General features: G+C 30.8%; 2 protein-coding genes across 2 annotated transcripts; both read right to left on the reverse strand.

Annotated features, from left to right (window-relative positions):
- Positions 1-7,190, reverse strand: LOC139501944 (neuronal acetylcholine receptor subunit alpha-6-like). Its single transcript, XM_071291248.1, has 6 exons — positions 6,898-7,190; positions 5,474-5,631; positions 4,416-4,460; positions 2,540-2,649; positions 1,681-2,213; positions 1-991 (listed from the first exon to the last, which is right to left on the reverse strand). The coding sequence occupies exons 1-6, from the start codon at positions 6,953-6,955 to the stop codon at positions 621-623; spliced, it is 1,275 nt and encodes a 424-aa protein (XP_071147349.1). The 5' UTR covers positions 6,956-7,190; the 3' UTR covers positions 1-620.
- A 2,704-nt stretch (positions 7,191-9,894) lies between these two features.
- On the reverse strand, positions 9,895-17,780 carry LOC139499981 (pinin-like). The gene is made up of 10 exons (XM_071288652.1): positions 17,410-17,780; positions 16,566-16,631; positions 16,070-16,171; positions 15,204-15,287; positions 14,962-15,006; positions 14,466-14,546; positions 13,810-13,864; positions 12,710-13,253; positions 11,860-11,924; positions 9,895-11,373 (listed from the first exon to the last, which is right to left on the reverse strand). The coding sequence occupies exons 1-10, from the start codon at positions 17,571-17,573 to the stop codon at positions 11,188-11,190; spliced, it is 1,392 nt and encodes a 463-aa protein (XP_071144753.1). The 5' UTR covers positions 17,574-17,780; the 3' UTR covers positions 9,895-11,187.
- Positions 17,781-17,893: the final 113 nt, after the last annotated feature.

Genomic DNA, 17,893 nt, shown 5'->3' on the forward strand with positions numbered 1-17,893 from the left:
CTATGCTACATGTATTCGATGAATAAGTGACAAATATCGACTTGCATTATACATGTAAAAAAACGTACTACTTTTACTAAACGTATTACATTATAATATCATCGAAATATACATATATTTTATATTCAATTCCTTGAGTGTATCATGTTGAAGTGCTCAGAACTATTGGGAAACATAAAAGAACCAAAATATATAAAACTGTGAAAACACCAAACAGGAAATAATCAAAGAATTCTGCTAGGTCCTTGTTGGTGTAAGGTATAAATTCCTTTCTACTTTCCAATCAGACTCTGCCGTCTTTTGGTTGGTCATTTTCAGTAGTCTGACTTTGACCAATATGATCAAGATGATTTATTGCATTTTAACTTTAAGAATTTCCTCGCCAAAGAATGCACTCCTGGCCTTGAATTATCAAAAACGTTTCAGTAAACATGTCAAAATAATTCAAGGAAAAATACATTGGTGATATGATTAGTGCAAGTGAATGTGATTACAATGGGAATATATTAAATTGCATTAAACAATCATGGCGAAAACAGGAAATTCTTTTACTAAACTATTATATAATAATGAAATCGACACACACATGTAGTTTATATTCAATATCTTGTTTGTATCATTCATGTTGACGTGCTCAGAACTATTGGGAAACATAAAAGAACCAAAATATATAAAACTGTGAAAACACCAAACAGGAAGTAATCAAAGAATTCTGCTAGCTCTTTGTTAGTGTAAGGTGTAAATTGCTTTTTACTCTTCAAGTGAACTCTTCTGTCTTTTGGTGAGTCATTTTCAATATCCTGACTTTGATCAAGATGATCAAGATGATTTATTCTTCCGGCTTTGCATTTTAATTTCAGAAATTTCCTCGCCAAGGAATGCATCCATTTCGGAGCCTTATCGTGTTCTGGTTGATGGAAAAGTCTTATGATAAATATCGTAAAGACAATCACAAGACAGGCCATGCCCAATGTCACAGTAAGAAATACCACTGCAAAATACAATTTCTATTAGTTAAAAAACATTAGAGTTTTACTTATATCTATTGATAAAAACAGAAACTGCATCTTTCGAAAGGCAAGTGAGAAATAATTAATATTATGCAACTTTTTCACAATACTTGGCAATAGATATGCAATCGTAAAGCATTTTAATGCATTTTTATTATTGTAATTATGTATATTATTGTTTAAACTTCTCTGTAACCTTTGTAATATCATGGTTTTATGAGAATAATCTATCTAATCTAAAGGAATTTTAGTCTTAAATGATCATTTTGATCTTACCATCATTTAAAAAGTATTATCAAGAATTAAATCAATCGGTCATGTTCAGTCTTACAGTCGATTGTGGGACTCATTTGCTCTGTTTAATCCGATCTGGTTAGATTATTTGTTTAAAACCAATTAAGTTCTATTCAGTAGCTTTTTGAATATGATGCTGATGTGAACAGGAAATAAAAATATCTACCGAACAGTCTGAATACAAATTTAACCTTAAAATAATCATTTTCAAGATTAAACCATAGTGAAACGTGTTTTAATACAGAATTGAGTCGACTCCATTAGAAACTAAAACAAAGGCAACAGAATGACATATATATCATTTGCTGAATCTGGTTGATAATGTAGACAAAACAATTATTGTTTATGTATATCTTTCCAATTAATGTAACTTTACCTAGAACTGATGTATGTTTTGATGTCGTAGGCATACTGTCTGAAAATAGCGTCAATAAAACCGCCAAAGCAAGTAACACTGTTAGTATATATCCGATTTTGTCTCCAGATTCAAGCGGCAGAAAAAATGTAACGAATGTTAGTATAGCAGTAAGAATAGTCGGAAATATTACAGTCATGAGGTAATGACCATAATATCTTTTAAACTCCATTCGAAACAAAAGTTCCGAAAACACCAGTTCATCCTCAGTTAGATTAGATGTTTGCTGGGAGGTTGTTATAATTTCCCATTCCTCATCTGGTCTAAAGTCTTCTAAATTTATATGAGTTTTGTAAAATTCTAAGTTGACAATATCAACAGAGAAACCCCAGCTAGCTATTTCTATGTCACAGGTTTGACTGTCATATGGGAAGTACGTCACATCCATGTCACATGACGTGGACAAAACAGCGGGTGGTTCCCATCGTAATTCTCCATTATATTGTATTCTAATAGTTTGGTCGGCACCAAGATTTTTCCGTAATTGCACAATGCTATGATTAAAGTAAAATAGTATTTTGTTAGATATTTGTTTCATAAGAAAACGAAAGAAACTTGTTATTTTTAAATCGTTTAGTGGGAATGAACTAATAGATGATCCAAACGGCAGAAATATACAAAAAAAATTGGATATATTTACTTATGTGTATACTATATAGTTATCATAGCCAGTCAATATTTACTTTTCAGTCAAATTCTGCTTTCATATACAACCGAATAATATATTAATATATGAGAACAATTCTGTACGATACAATACCCTTACTTTTTTTTTTAATTACCGTTAATAATTACAATACAATAAAATGTGATTACGTACGAATTCTGCACAATCAATTCAGGGTGCCAAATTTTGTCCTCAGGAACAAATATGTAATCAATATCTCCGTAGGATGATTTATCCCATGTTAATCGACTATCATTCCATACCTAAAATTTCACATTAATTGTTCAGCTACAGTAGATAATCGAGTTTAACTTAAATCTTAAGCGTAACGCTTACTTTAAAATCGAGAAAGGAAAGGGGGAAGGTGTCAAAGCGACAACAACCCGACCATAGAGCAGACAACAGCCGAACGCCACCAATGGGTCTTCAACGTAGCGAGAAACTCCCGCACCCGGAGGTGTCCTTCAGCTGGCTCCTTAAAATATGTTTACTAGTTTTGTATATATAACGCAAATTCGCAGATCAAACATTGTTAAATAAATTATGAAGTAAGCACTGTATAATAACTGGTTAGTCGATAAAGAAAGTCTGTCATAGATAGTCATATATTTGAATGTATATGATTTGATTTGAATTCATGTATCGTGCATCAACCCTCGATTAAGTCGATGAGCAAAGCATTATTCGACTAACGGAAACTGTTCTATATAAAAAAGTGAGCAAACAAATGCAGTTTTGGAATGTCTGTTGACTTTGTTACCAGTTAAACAGGTACTTGTATTGTGTTGTTATTTAAATACTTTATATACAAATGTAGTTGTAAGAACATATTGTTCACAAAATATTTGGATGTAATATTTAAAATTATACAAAATTCTCTTTAGAGAAATGTGTATGTTTTTTAACCCCTGCACAAGCGTTAAAATAAATCAAAAGTGGTAATTGGTAGAAGCAGCATTTAATAAATCAAATATTTAGTAATTATAGTATAACTAATCGCCGTATTTGAATATCAAAAATAAGACAACGCGTGACCGAACGACACATGGATTAAACGAGTGCGCAGCACGAGTTTAATCCATAGCGGCGTTCGGTCACAAGTTGTCTTATTTTTGATATTCAAATACGACGATTAGTTATTCTTTTTATTACATTGGCAAATGGTTTTTTTAATGAAATTAATGTAGAAAATGTAAGGAACTATATCTTTTTCCTACGCATTGACAATTTGTTTTGATCCGACGTTATCGACGTCTTGACAACGCCTATTGTTGTATGACGTCAGAGAGTGAAATAACCACGTTTATTTCACATGTGAAATTATCGGTTTTTATCTAACTGGGAAATCAATGTAATTCATTGCAACCAATGTAATAATATATTTTATCATATCTTTATTAATGATAATTCGTACATTCAAGTAACTTATTTTTTATTAGTTGTGTTTATTAGTATGTAATTTCACATGTTTCACCCCCCCCCAAAAAAAAACAAATGAAAAACAAAAGGATGAAATATAATTTTATTGACCTTTTTGTTTGTAAACCAAATGTCCTTCATCTGTGTTATTCTTGTTCAAAATTACATAAAGATTATAAGAAAAGAAGTTATTTTGTGTGTTTAAAGAGCTCATTCACATAGACAAGTTCAAAATGTCATTTAAGTTAAACGTCTGCTTATTTTATAATCCGATATTCAACTAATAAAAGGCCATTATTGGAATGTCAAACGTGCCAATTCACGTCTATATAAGTTTGGAGTTATAAACAAAGACAGGGTAGACTTTTGTTTTATTTTTAATATGCAAGAGTATAGAAAAATAGTCACACGAATGAGATGAAATGATATTATATTGACAAAATTATCATTGAATTAAATTTGCTATTTTAAAAATGTGTCATTATATCTGTGTTTGTTTTCGACGATAAATTCAACATCTCAAAACATTATATCAGTAAATCCACCATAAAAAAGATGTTAAATTAAATTTGATCAATTAAAATATATTGAAAAAAAATGTTTTACTGACCACGGTAAACCATCCTGTTGTCTCCAATATCTGTTCCTTTATGTCCTTAAAAAGATAAGAGAAAGGCTGTAAAATCACAAAAATACTGAACTCAGAGGAAAATCTAATCGGAAAGTCCATAACCGCCTGGCAAAACCAAACGACAAAACACATTAAAAACGAATGGACAAGAACTGTCATATTCCTGACTTTGTACAGGCATTTTCCAATGTAGAAAATGGTGAATTAAACCTGGTTTTATAGCGCTAAACCTCTCACTTTGTTGACAGTCTCATTGAATTCTGTTTTCTTGATGAATAAACTTTCTCAGATATAAATTCTGTTTTATTGATGAATGAACTTTCTCAGATATAAATTCTGTTTTATTGATGAATGAACTTCCTCAGATATAAATTCTGTTTTATTGATGAATGAACTTTCTCAGAAATATATAAAAGTTTCTAAACAGAAGAAACTAGGATTTTTTTTCGTTCATTCTGCATATATTTTAAAATTTTCTTTTTGGAAGGCACATTTTATATACATTTGATATTTGTTTGTCGTTCATTCTGCACATATTCTAAAATTTTCGATTTGGACGGCACATTTTCTATACATTTTAAAGGATACATCTTCATATTTGTCACTGCAATATGATTCTGTATAAGAATGATTTTTTGTGTGGATCGAAGCAGTGAATCAAATGATTAACCATTGTTTCACTGTCAATGTTGACAATGTTTTCTTTTAATAGCATAACACATACCAATCATGCATAATCCATCTCTTGCGAAGGCGTTGCATAGAAGTTCACATGAATATTGATTCAATGGGGTCGAATTATTCACTTGCAAGTTAATAATTCATCATCAATGTATCTTGGCTTATTTTGACAAAAATGAACCATTCTTGCTGCTAAAGGCGAATTATATTTGACTATTTTACTTTCACTTCTGATTGAACAAATTCAATCTTAATTTTAATTGTTTACGTATCTCGTAGCTAGTGCCCCTTTAATGATTTGCATTTTCATGATAATTTTGCAAATTTCCGAACACAGAAACTGAGAATATACTTACCAAAGAATTAAGGGCCAAGAAATTGTACTCTACATTGATATTCACTGGATAGTCAGGTAGTACCAGATTATTATAACCTTCATCAGTTGAATTAAATAAGAACTTGTGAATTTTATTTGCGTTACTAACAGTGTAAGATGTCGAATGTTTCAATAAATCTAGAAAAAATATAAATTACTCTTTACTTTAAATAAAAGAAAGCTGCAATATATATATATATATATATATATAAACACAGATAAATGCATAGATAAAACTTATCCGTTTATATGAGAATACATGTATGATGCCATTGTTTGTATGTGATTACTGTAATTGTTTACACCTGTCCTAAGTCAGGAATCTGGCGTTTAGTAGTTGTCGTCTGTTTATGTGGTTCATAAGTCTTTCTCGTTTCTCGTTTTTATATAGATTAAACCGTTCGTTTCCCCGTCGTTTGAATGTAATTTTTTGGACCTTTTATAGCTTGCTGTTCGGTGTGAGCCAAGACTCGTACTTTGACCTATAATGGTTTACTTTTATAAATTAATACTTGGATGGAGAGTTGTCTCATTTGCACTCATACCACATCTTCCTATATATACTATATATCTGTTTGGAAAAAGATATGTTGAGTAAACAATTTATTAGACAACTACCTATTAAAAGACATGCATATGACAACAAGTCAATCTCTAAATATACGTCAAAAGTAGTTTCGAATATGTTTAAATATGTTTTACAAAATATCAAGGATCTACCACAAATCAACTCTCAAAAGAAAATGACACAAACTGATGTTTTATACAAAAACATCAAACGAGGCTTTCGACTTAAAACATGCACTTTGCATTGGGATAAGTCAACTGGTTAACAATATCAACAACTTATCATTGGCACTAATAAAAGAAATATATTCATTAAAGAATATATATCAATAATTTTTTTTAAATATTCGTTGCTTGGACTTCTCGGAAGATCAAGAACTTTAAATTAGTTGTTTTCTAATTTGATTTGATTTAAAATGATTTTTAATGAAGTTAAAGTGTACGGTAGACACGCGTTTCGTCCACATAAACTCATCGGTGAAGCTCGAATCGAAAACATTTGTAATCAATTATATACATACACAAAAAATCAGAATAATCTTTAATTTATTTTGCTATTAATTTTTTTTTTGCAGACAGACAATAACAATCAAAACCAAGGAGTCAACAGGGACTCACAAAACCAAAGGACATTTACATCGACAGTTATAAATAATAAAAAAGAAACAACACGAACTCCACTAAAAACCGGGAGTGAAATCAAGTGCTCCGTAACGGTTGCATTTCCTGCACCATATACATTTATATTAAAATCAGCTCTCATTTTTGGCAATAGTAAGATGTATGCATTATGAAAATAAATGAATCTGACCTTTAAGGTACGTCCCTCAAACATACCTGTACAAATTAGTAAAAACAAAATTCCTCTTCTTGTGTAGAATCCTTTATATATCATTTTTCCTGATTGGCATTTGAAGCATGCAACCAGTAGATGTATTTGTTTCTCGATATATTTTATTTCTCGTATTTAGCATTTATAAATCAATTTATCGAATGCCAATGAAATTAATTGTCTTTTCCGATTGTCTCTGTCATTGAAATTTTATGCATCTATATTTTGTTATTTACGGAAACTATATTATAAAGTTGATAAATACTTTTTAAATACTAGATCGGAAGTGCATGGTTTTATATAGGGTTGACGGTAATAAATCATAAAAAGGTGGAGCTAAAAAAACTAAACAAAAAATACCAAGTGCACAAAATAACAGTATCTATATTTCAACATTTTAAATATCTTTATTTATAAACATATACCCCCACAGCGAAATAATATAATAAATTGCATATCCTGTTTAAATCTATTTTTAAAGAATTAACCGATTTCTTTTGTAATTTTGATCACTACATATTATTGCTAAACGGAAGTGAAATGGATCCTATGTAAATGATACTGTCTCGAAAATACTTGAGCATGCTTCATTGCAATCTACACAAATCTATTTTTTGAATACAGGATTTCTGTGTCCTGTTTCTTTTATTTTAATAACAAAGACGTTTAAAAAAAAAATCTGACAAAACTACCAGTGTATACATTTTATCAAATGTCTTACAAATTTAAATTTACACTCCATAAATGGATTAAATCATCCATTATAATATTGTAGCGATTCGTAAAGTATTTGTACCAATATACCAACTTCATTATATTGTCATTTGGTCTCTTGTGGAGAGTTGTATCAGATTATACACATCTTTTTTTATTCACCTGCATATGTGATATACGTTTCCCAAATTATCCAAGGGCTTGCAGCTGCTACCTAGACTATGTCACTAATGTCTGAGCAATAAAAGATACCAGAGGGACAGTCAAACTCATAAATCGAAAATAAACTGACAACGCCATGGCCAAAAATGAAAAAAAGACAAACAGTAAGTTGATAAACCAGGGTTGTGTCAAAGAATGTATTTCCCCTTTTAAAAAAAGCATTGAATAGTTTCACGACTGTGTTGATAAGTAATCCGTATCAACGTCACACATAATACACGATGGACTTGAAGTTATGATATTTGGTACTATAAAATATTTATTATTTATTAAAATATTTGTATTTCCGTTAATTGCGTTATAAATAATATCTCGGTTCAAGACATTTATTCATGAATTTTTTTCCACTTTTTCTTATTTTCGACAAATCAATAAAGCAAGTTTGACAGTTATTAAATTTTTATACAAGTGCAGGCATGAGTGACGAAGGGGAAATTTCGCACGAAACTGACGTTCACGATATACCTAGTCAAGCAGTCCAAAGGTATAATAAGCACTTTGCTCCTGTTGGCACACTTTCCCTATTCTCAACAAAATTAGATGCAGCCTGATCTAGAGATAATAAGGAGATTTGTTTCTGAAACGACCTAAAGTTAAGTTTGCAAGCCATACAAAACTGCACTTGTTTCTCGGCCCAAACACAGACATTTAAGTTTAAAGGTAACAGCAAGAATAATTCTTTCAATTTTCTTCGCCTCGACGAAATATTCAAGGTTAAATCGCTTATCAAGAGAAAATCTTTGAAAGCCGCTTTAAAGTTGCTAGGGGTGGTGGAATAGGCCATACATGAGCGTAACACATTATAAGGATCGGTGACAAGTACGGCTGGGATGTCGTCGACGAGTATATAGATGACCCTCTTACAGACAATTCGGAAGACGCCATAAAATTCCGTCAAGCAGAATTCAGAGCCAAGGCAAAACAACGGGTGTGAGGAGCAGAGGTATAGCCCTAAGTAACGAATCATCCATGATGTCAGTCTGGGGTCTCACTGGCAGAAGTTAATATTATTTACCTGATTGTGTAAACTTCCTATAGCTTCCACAGGTAAAATTCTTTTACCTATGCAAATATGCTGAATTTACCTAAATAGGTAAAAAAAACCAACTTTGGATTATCTCCCTTTGACAAATGATCTTTTTCTTTATTTAATCAACTTAATACAGATATATTCTGAGTCCACTAGATTTTTTGATTACCTCCCTTATTTTTGTTTACTTTTTTAAGTAAACACTATAATTAATTTAAATTAAAAAGACTTTCACAAATTCTATTTTGAATATTAGGGGGAGATTGTAATTGTTGAAACAATGAAAAGAAATAATACAGTGTAAAAATATGGTTTATTAATCAACATATATCTAAACAACTGACAGCTAAATGAATATGTGTTTTTGAACAGAAATCATTCATAAAATATAGAAACAAGTGCATTAAGTGTGGACACAGTCCATATACATGCATCTTATTAAATGTTCAAATAACAAAAGAAGTTTTTAATCATTTGTTTAACCACTTTCTTGACTAGCAAAAGCTATCAGTAGCTAAATTAAATTTTCTACTAAAGGTTGTTCTACATGTAAAACTGATACACAGATGGGTACATAGAGATTCATTATCTTCAGTCAATGGAATAATTTAACACAAGAAAATAATGTATACTGTTATTGTGTGAATTCTAATGAGATAATCTCCTTTCACGAGTTATGCTGAAATAACAAATGTAGGTTATTGTACAAGGAAACAATGGCTGTAATGATACTATGCAGTTACAGAAATTTCGCAAAACCAAATTATGCCATATAAAAAAAATGCTGTTAGTTTTGTTGTTTAGATCTGAAATAAAATTGAGAATAGAAAATGGGGAATGCATCAATGATTTCAACATTTGTGTCATTTCTGGTGAAACATTGTGGGCAAAAAATACCTCATAAAAAACTAAGTATTGTAAAAACTTGTACATACTTGCTTAACACAAAGATAAAATAGGAAATACTTGCTTAACACAAAGATAAAATAGGAAGTACAGAAAATAAAAACATTGTAGAAATAAAATACAACCTCTATCTACCATGAATACTATTTACATACATGTACAATCATGACAATGTGAATAATAAAATTTTATATTCCTGAGATTACTAAAACGCTTTAGCCGTCATATTCCTTTTTAAAGAGATTATTCCTCTGGAATTTTGATAACATCCCTGAGATTTTTTGTGAAAAAAAAATCACAAAATAGTAACAACAATAGCTCACTTGGCCAATAGAGCCAAGAAAGCTAAATGGAGAAAAATAAAAGCACCACATGGGCCTTCCAAATAAAACTTATCAAAACAATAGCTTATAAAACGATTGCTTTCAAAACAGTCATGACAGTGAACATTGATATATTCAGTAACAATGAACATCATAAAAAAAATATCATATACCTAAATACAAAAGTAACAATATTTGAAAAAAGGCCCTACATATATATGGTATATTTCAACATTTTTCATCAGCAATACACATTTTAAAATGGGATGTGCATGCTCAAACAGATCATAAAAAGTATTGGATAGTTCAGTCACAACATATTCATATGGGTAATGGATTATTCTGGATAATATCACTAAGCTGAAATAAAAAATGTAAACAAATTTTGTCCTATAGCATAAAGTTTTAAAACTGACTTGACATGTTACAAGAATATTGTAAAACAAAGTACAAAATGTTTGTAATAATGTTCAAAAATAAAGCCTAGGCAAAAAACATATATACAATTATGTTACACTATTCATATTGCTAATAAAACATCCACATAGATATCGTTAAAAAAACAGAGGCTCTCAAGAGCCTGAATTGCTCACCTGTAATTCTTTGTTTAAATCTTTTCTCAATGATTATTTAGCTTTTCAATGTATATATAAATGTGTGCTTAAAAATGAATATTCTTTGTATCTGTAATTTATTGTCTTCAAAGGCAAACAATAAAATGCAATTTACCCCTAAGTTCTTATTGAGCCAAAGTGGCAATTTTTCTTGAGGTAATTGAAAATAAAACACAAACTTAGACCCCTATGTTCTATTTTTAGTCAAGGCAGTCATGAGTTTTTAAGAAACTGAAAATAAAACACAAATTTAATTCTAGATACCCTAACGATCATTCATCTTAAGTTTGATTAGAATTGGTTCAGTAGTTTCAGAGGAGAAGATCTTTGAAATAGTTTACACCAGATGGACGACAATGACGGATGCCAAATGATGGCAAAAGCTCACATTTCCTAAATGTGGGCTAAAATCAGGGGGAAAGTGTATACATTATATATAATATTTAAGTAAGAATAAGCCAGTTAATGTCATTGTAAAGATCAATATCAGGTGTCTTGAAAAAACATCTCAATAGAACGCCTTTTTCTTATTTCTTTTGGATGGTTCAATTTCTTTATAATCCTTTTTCTGTCTACGATACTTTTATCTGGGATTTCCGGCCAAATGAACAGTCCATTTTGAGTCTTTTTCATGAAAGTAACATCAACATCGTCTGCTGCTATACTTATTACCTGGAAAAAAATATAATGGATTTTGTTGGATCTTAAAATTCATTTTATGAAATTAAGATTGTAATAAATAAATAGAAAAAAAAACACTTTAAAATGCAATATTTTTTCTATATTTATGAAAGATCAAAATAAATCAGGTTCAAATAGAAGTAAGTACAATTGATATGTATATAATATACACATCAAGGATTTAAAAGTATTTACAGAAGGGTACAAGTATTATGCTTGCTGGAATTGGTTAAGGGACACAGCTTTTAACAAAAAAGTATTTGAAGAGTCAAGTTGGCTACTTGGATTTGTTACTTTTAAAATATTTTTCTAAAGCATTATTATACTCTATTATTAATACTTTTATATTTATTTCAATTAATCTACACTCTTCAATCATGTTTTAGCTATGGATCAATTTAAATAAAATATAAGGCTGATACATAAAGTCAGAACAAGTGTAGTCTAACATTTGACAGAATTCTATTGTTTACAAACCTTTCCAATGAACTGCTTTGTTCTTAACGTCTTTTCAATTCTAAGTTCCACCAGAACAAAATCACCTGAAACCAAAAAAAATATATATTAATTTGTATATTCTTACTAATTTGATTAGTTCAGGGATAGTCATGTGTTAAACTATATTTTCTAAGGTAGACTGAAAACGGTAGATTTAAAAATGATATTGCACGTTTTTTTATATATAGGTATTGCATGGTTATTTTTAGAATATCTAAGAACCGATATACTTTTTGAAGTCAACTAATGAATTTCATGATATTGTTTTAAAAAAAGTGTATATTTATGATCGATTTAGTTTAAAAAAGTCTTCAAAATATATAAATGTACTAACAAGAACATACAAAATGGAAATCAGAACTAATATGATGAAATTGTCTAAGAGACTGTGTAAAAAAAAAACAATCAAAAAAGGGAATATTATAGGATACTGATATGGTCAGTAATTAATAATATAACAATTATAGCCTTTGTACTCGGTCAGTACAGGATATATCGACCCAAAGAAGTATATTGACCTCAGACTTTGTCCTCAGTCAATATACTTATTTCAGGTTAATATATCCTTGTATCAACCTCATACCAAGGTTATAATTGTATAGTGTTTCCCACAACTAATTTTGTCCCCTAAAGACACCTGATAAAGTAAGTTATAATTTCTGTCAATGCTGAAAGAACAGTGAAGAAGTTGAAACATTTCCTTTCTGTGCATACTAACTGCTTTATATACAAGTGGTTTATGAATATAATCTTCCAGCAGTTTTCTTTTTTAATGTGTGAATATTTTGTAAATACAATAAAATTGCAATGAGACAGTAGCAAAGTATACCTTTACTTAAAATTTCCTCAGGTTGTACATCCATGTGTACATCTGTGTGTACTTCTGTTTGTTCTTCTGGTTGTTTTTCTGTTTGTACTTCAGGTTGTATATCTGTGTGTACTTCTGTTTGTTCTTCTGGGTGTATATCTGTGTGTACTTCTGTTTGTTCTTCTGGTTGTATATCTGTGTGTACTTCTGGGTGTATATCTGTGTGTACTTCTGTTTGTTCTTCTGGGTGTATATCTGTGTGTACTTCTGTTTGTTCTTCTGGTTGTATATCTGTGTGTACTTCTGGGTGTATATCTGTGTGTACTTCTGTTTGTTCTTCTGGTTGTATATCTGTGTGTACTTCTGGGTGTATATCTGTGTGTACTTCTGTTTGTTCTTCTGGGTGTATATCTGTGTGTACTTCTGTTTGTTCTTCTGGTTGTATATCTGTGTGTACTTCTGTTTGTTCTTCTGGTTGTATATTTGTGTGTACATCTGGTTTCTCTGATTTTTCCTCTGGTTGGGTTGGTTGTTCCACTTGGTTTTTAGATGCTTCAGTTGGCTCCTTTAAATTACAGTATTTTAAAAATCTTTATTGTTAATCTGATTCAATAATTTTTGTTTCTTACGTAAAATATTACGGAACAAGAGGCGATATAGAGCTTGAATCTCTTATCATGATAAAGCTACACCAAAAGTTGCTTGTTATTAGTTGGTGACAAGATGTATGACTGATATAGTCATATTCATAAATTCACAGTTTTAAACTTGATTTAGCTTTTTAACTTTCCATTAGAGCATCACTGATGATTCTTATTAAGGAGAAACATTTGTCTGACATGCACAAATATTTTATGCCTGATATCTTTGCTTAATTTTATACCATACATCATTCCTGTCAAATTTGGTAAAAATCAGTCAAGTGATATGCATGTTGTTGAATTAAATGTTGAGAGAGTAAGGAAGGAGATAGACATGGTCTAAAATTTGCTCTTTTGTAATTGATGGATTATATTATAACAGTATCATGGTTATGGCAACTTAATTGGAATAGTTATTACATGTGACTGTAACAAGAAACACATGATCAAAATTTGGATAATTAAGATGTATGTACTTACTTTATCTGTTGGATCAACATAAAAATCCATATTTGCCATCAGGACAGAGGCCTCTCTATAATAAAGTAATTAAGTTTGTCAAATGTAAAGAATCAAAATTTCTTTATACAAATTGAGAAAAAGAAAATCATATCAAAAGAAATTCATTCAGAAATTTGAAAGATTAAATTGTACACTGTTATAAGAAATGATTTGCATACATGTACATGCATAGTTGATGGATTGATGGATAGTTGTTTATGTCCAGAAGCATATTCAGGACAAGAACACAATAAGGATAAATGAATATTAACCCTGCTTTGTACTAGACTAACATGCTGAGCCAGATTTTTAATGTGCTAGCTCACAAGGTAACAGGTCGCAGGAAGACATGTCACTTTACCTGGACACATTATTCTGACTCTTTGATGACAAGTCTTTGCTGTAACTCCTCAATGATGTGTGCTTGATGGAATAGCAGAAAATACCAATTTTAAAGTCTTTGGTTGGACGCAGACGAGGGTTGAACCAACAACCTACTCAAGGCTACTGCACTGTAGGCGAGCATGCCATGCATAGTTGATACAGAGTTGTACATTCTTAAGAAGTATCTTTAAATTGATAGTCAGAAGTCCCTTTAAAGTATATATCCAAGAGAAATATCCTGTCATGCTCACCTTAGTAAAGAACTATTTAATACAACATCTTCCAAAACAACGACAGGACTGATCTCCCGGCTGTCTGGAACTTCCATTTCACTACAATAAGTATTTTCTCATCATTTATCATTTTTCAGAAAAAAGTTCAGATTTTGATAAATAAACCAGTAACACCCTATAGCTAATAGAATGCAAACTTATTATAAAATACAAATACAGTTAAATATACAGTGATAAGGTGGGATTTTTCAAGTGTTTGTTTTTAACATTTCCTTTTTTCTAGTCACCAATATTTGAGTAGACAGCTGTACTTAAGAATGTTGATTTAATCAGATAATAAAATTGATAATGAAAATGGGGAATGTGTCAAAGTGAGAACAACCCGACCAAATAAAAAAACAACAACAGAAGGTCACCAACAGGTCTTCAATGTAGCGTGAAATATCCGCACCCGGAGGCGTCCTTCAGCTGGCCCCTAAACAAATATATACTAGTTCAGTGATAATGAACCTACCTGTCATCTTCATAGACTAGAACCTTTGCTGTTTTCCTCTTTGGTCTGAAAAAAAAGAAGTTTAAAGGTAAATCGAATGACAACAAATAATTCTCTGTGAACTGAAATATTTTTCGGTTTCATAATGATAATTTGTCATATGATATTGTAAAAAAAGTATACATGTGTGTGAAATTTTAAACAATCATCATAATAAAATGGAGAACAAGAATGATCATTTAACTATTTTAAAAACTTTTTACCTCAATTTCACAGAATTAACATTATCTTCTACAGCATAAACAGGACTCATTTCATTATCATCACTGCTTGGCATTTCAATGTTGCTACAATAACAATTGTATTTAACTAATTACTATATAAGAATTTAAGGGCATTAATACTTATTAAAGGTGCCAGGCTTATCAATTTTTTCTACCCCGGACACTATTTTGTCTAACATAAGGCCCATCATGACGCTTGGATTAAAATAACTGAAGGATCAATTAAAGTAGAAAGTTTAAACATACACTACATTAGCAAGATCAGCCGATAATGAATCAAAATCAAAATGTTGTTTTCAAAACGTTACTTAAGAAAAGCATTGAAAAATTACTGAAGTCATTTAATTGGTTACATGGAATTGAATGCATTTATAATAAAAAAAAAATATGCTCATTGCTGTATATTTAAAAAGTCAAAATCTTATGTTTTGACATAAAAATTTGATGTGAAGAATAATTTGTATAAAGTTTGGATGAAAGGTGTAAAGTACTGCACAATGGTGACCCATTATTGCATTAATCATACACTGTGATGTTTTTTAGCACAAAAATCTTAAGCATTTGAAAATCTATGTTGTTTTCTTCAAAATTAAAATAAGCACATAGGCCAAGTAAGTTTTTTGTTCTAATTGTTTTACATTTGTCATTTCGGGGCCTTTTATAGCTGTCTATGCGGTATGTGATTTGCTCATTCTTGCAGGTGGAACAGTGACCTATAGTTGTTAATATCTGTGTCATTTGGTCTCTTTTGAAGAGATTTTTCATTGGCAATTACACCGCACCTTCATTTTTATAGTGTTTAGTACATAAATATTATATCAAAATTGCTTTCAGATGATACATACTTGTTATTTTCCAAGAGTACTTTTGATGATTTTCCACCTCTTCCTCCACCTCTTCCTCTTCCTCTACCACGACCTCTGCCCCGGCTGCCTCTTGTTTTGGATCTATAAGACAGACACAAGATACAAATCAGATGAGCAGAAATATAAATGCAAATTGTACAAGTTTTATGTTTTGCAACAAGCCTGATGAGGAAAGATAATATGATACTGGTGACTGATAAAACTATCCGTCTTTCTTGAAACTGTTTGTGTTCCATTTAGTTAAAATTTCTCATTTTCAGTCAGCCATGTCAGTAGGCCATAACATTTTTAACGGAAAATATGTATACCTATGTCTAATACAATGTGCTGTAGCCAAAAAAAAATATCTACCGGAATTTTCAGTATCTATTGAAAATGATTTAAATCACAGGCTGTTTTGAACTTTCCATGATATTTTACTTTTTATGTGCTGACAAATTAAAATTTAAAAAATAAATTTAGAGAAACATTTCACCTTTCTGAAAAAAGTCTTTTCAAATCTCCTCTTCTTTTAGGAACTTCTAAAGCATTGGGCGGTTCACTAGAAATACATAAAAAAATATTATTTCAGTGTACATGCATGACAAGAACAAGATCTATTATAATTTAAAGTATTACTTTAGTTTTTGTGAATATGAGCTTAGATACATAATGTCTGGTTTCATTCACCCTTTTAAATGAAACATTTTGTTTATGTTAGTTTTCTTTTGCTGTAATATGGGTTTCCTTTTCTACTAACATGACTTCAGTATTGTTAATGAAATAAAATGATTCAAGACTGACTTAAATCTTGACCCGTCATAGATGAACTACATTATGCAAATTTAACAGTGTTCTCTCCTAGTTTTAAATAATGTCATAAATCATGTTATGAACAAGTGTAGACACAGACCTGCATTCATAGTATTTAACATTCTGAGGTTTTTGCAAGGCAGTACATAGTCCCCTACCAGTTGGAAAACAGTGTTCAAAAACAATATTCTAACCTGATCTGTAACTTGTCATGTTAAATCTATATACCCTAAACCAAATCAATATCTTTAATCATTATGAAAAAAGTGTCGCAAAATGATCACTTGAATTTTTATGTCGTGGGATCCAAACTATGCAAAAAAAGATCAGTTCACGACATGTCACGCTAAAACTTCATACCAAATCTTCAAGCATTACAAAAAAGTGTCAAAAACTGATTTGCCAGACTGACTGGTTGACAGAAAGACCTATGGACAGACAGTGTGCAAATCTATAGTCCACTAGGCATTGCTGGTAGGGGAATAATAAGAAATTTATTTACTCAACTTGTTTTTATTAGTACTTACATTGAAATGTCATGAATGTCATCCTCATTCACAGTTATTTGGATAGTTTCCAAATTTTTCCTTTGTGTCTCCGATATACTTTGTCCACTTCCCTGGGCAAATGAGTAGGCTCCTTTTCCAGGGGTAAGGAAAGATGTTACTTTGTCCTTTTTAATAACTGGCATTATTGGCTTGACTCTACTTTTAAATGGCGGATACGTTGTCAATTTGTCTCCTTTTATAAATTTTTTGTATAAACTGCCATAACCATAGCACTTCTGTATGTGTTCTGATCCCCTTCTACTAATTATGAAAAGTGTATCAACAGGATCAAAGATCTGTTCTCTCTCTAGTTTTTGAGCAATTTGTTTTAGCTTGGCTACAGCTCTTGATTTGGCTGCAGCCAATGCTGTATTCTTATGTTGTCTTTCATCAGTTTTGTCTGTATATTTTACTTTAACCCCTGGTTTTTTCTTTTTATATCTATGTGGATGCTTTATGGCCC

Source organism: Mytilus edulis, chromosome 13 (genome assembly GCF_963676685.1).
Source record: "Mytilus edulis chromosome 13, xbMytEdul2.2, whole genome shotgun sequence".
Taxonomy (NCBI): domain Eukaryota; kingdom Metazoa; phylum Mollusca; class Bivalvia; order Mytilida; family Mytilidae; genus Mytilus; species Mytilus edulis.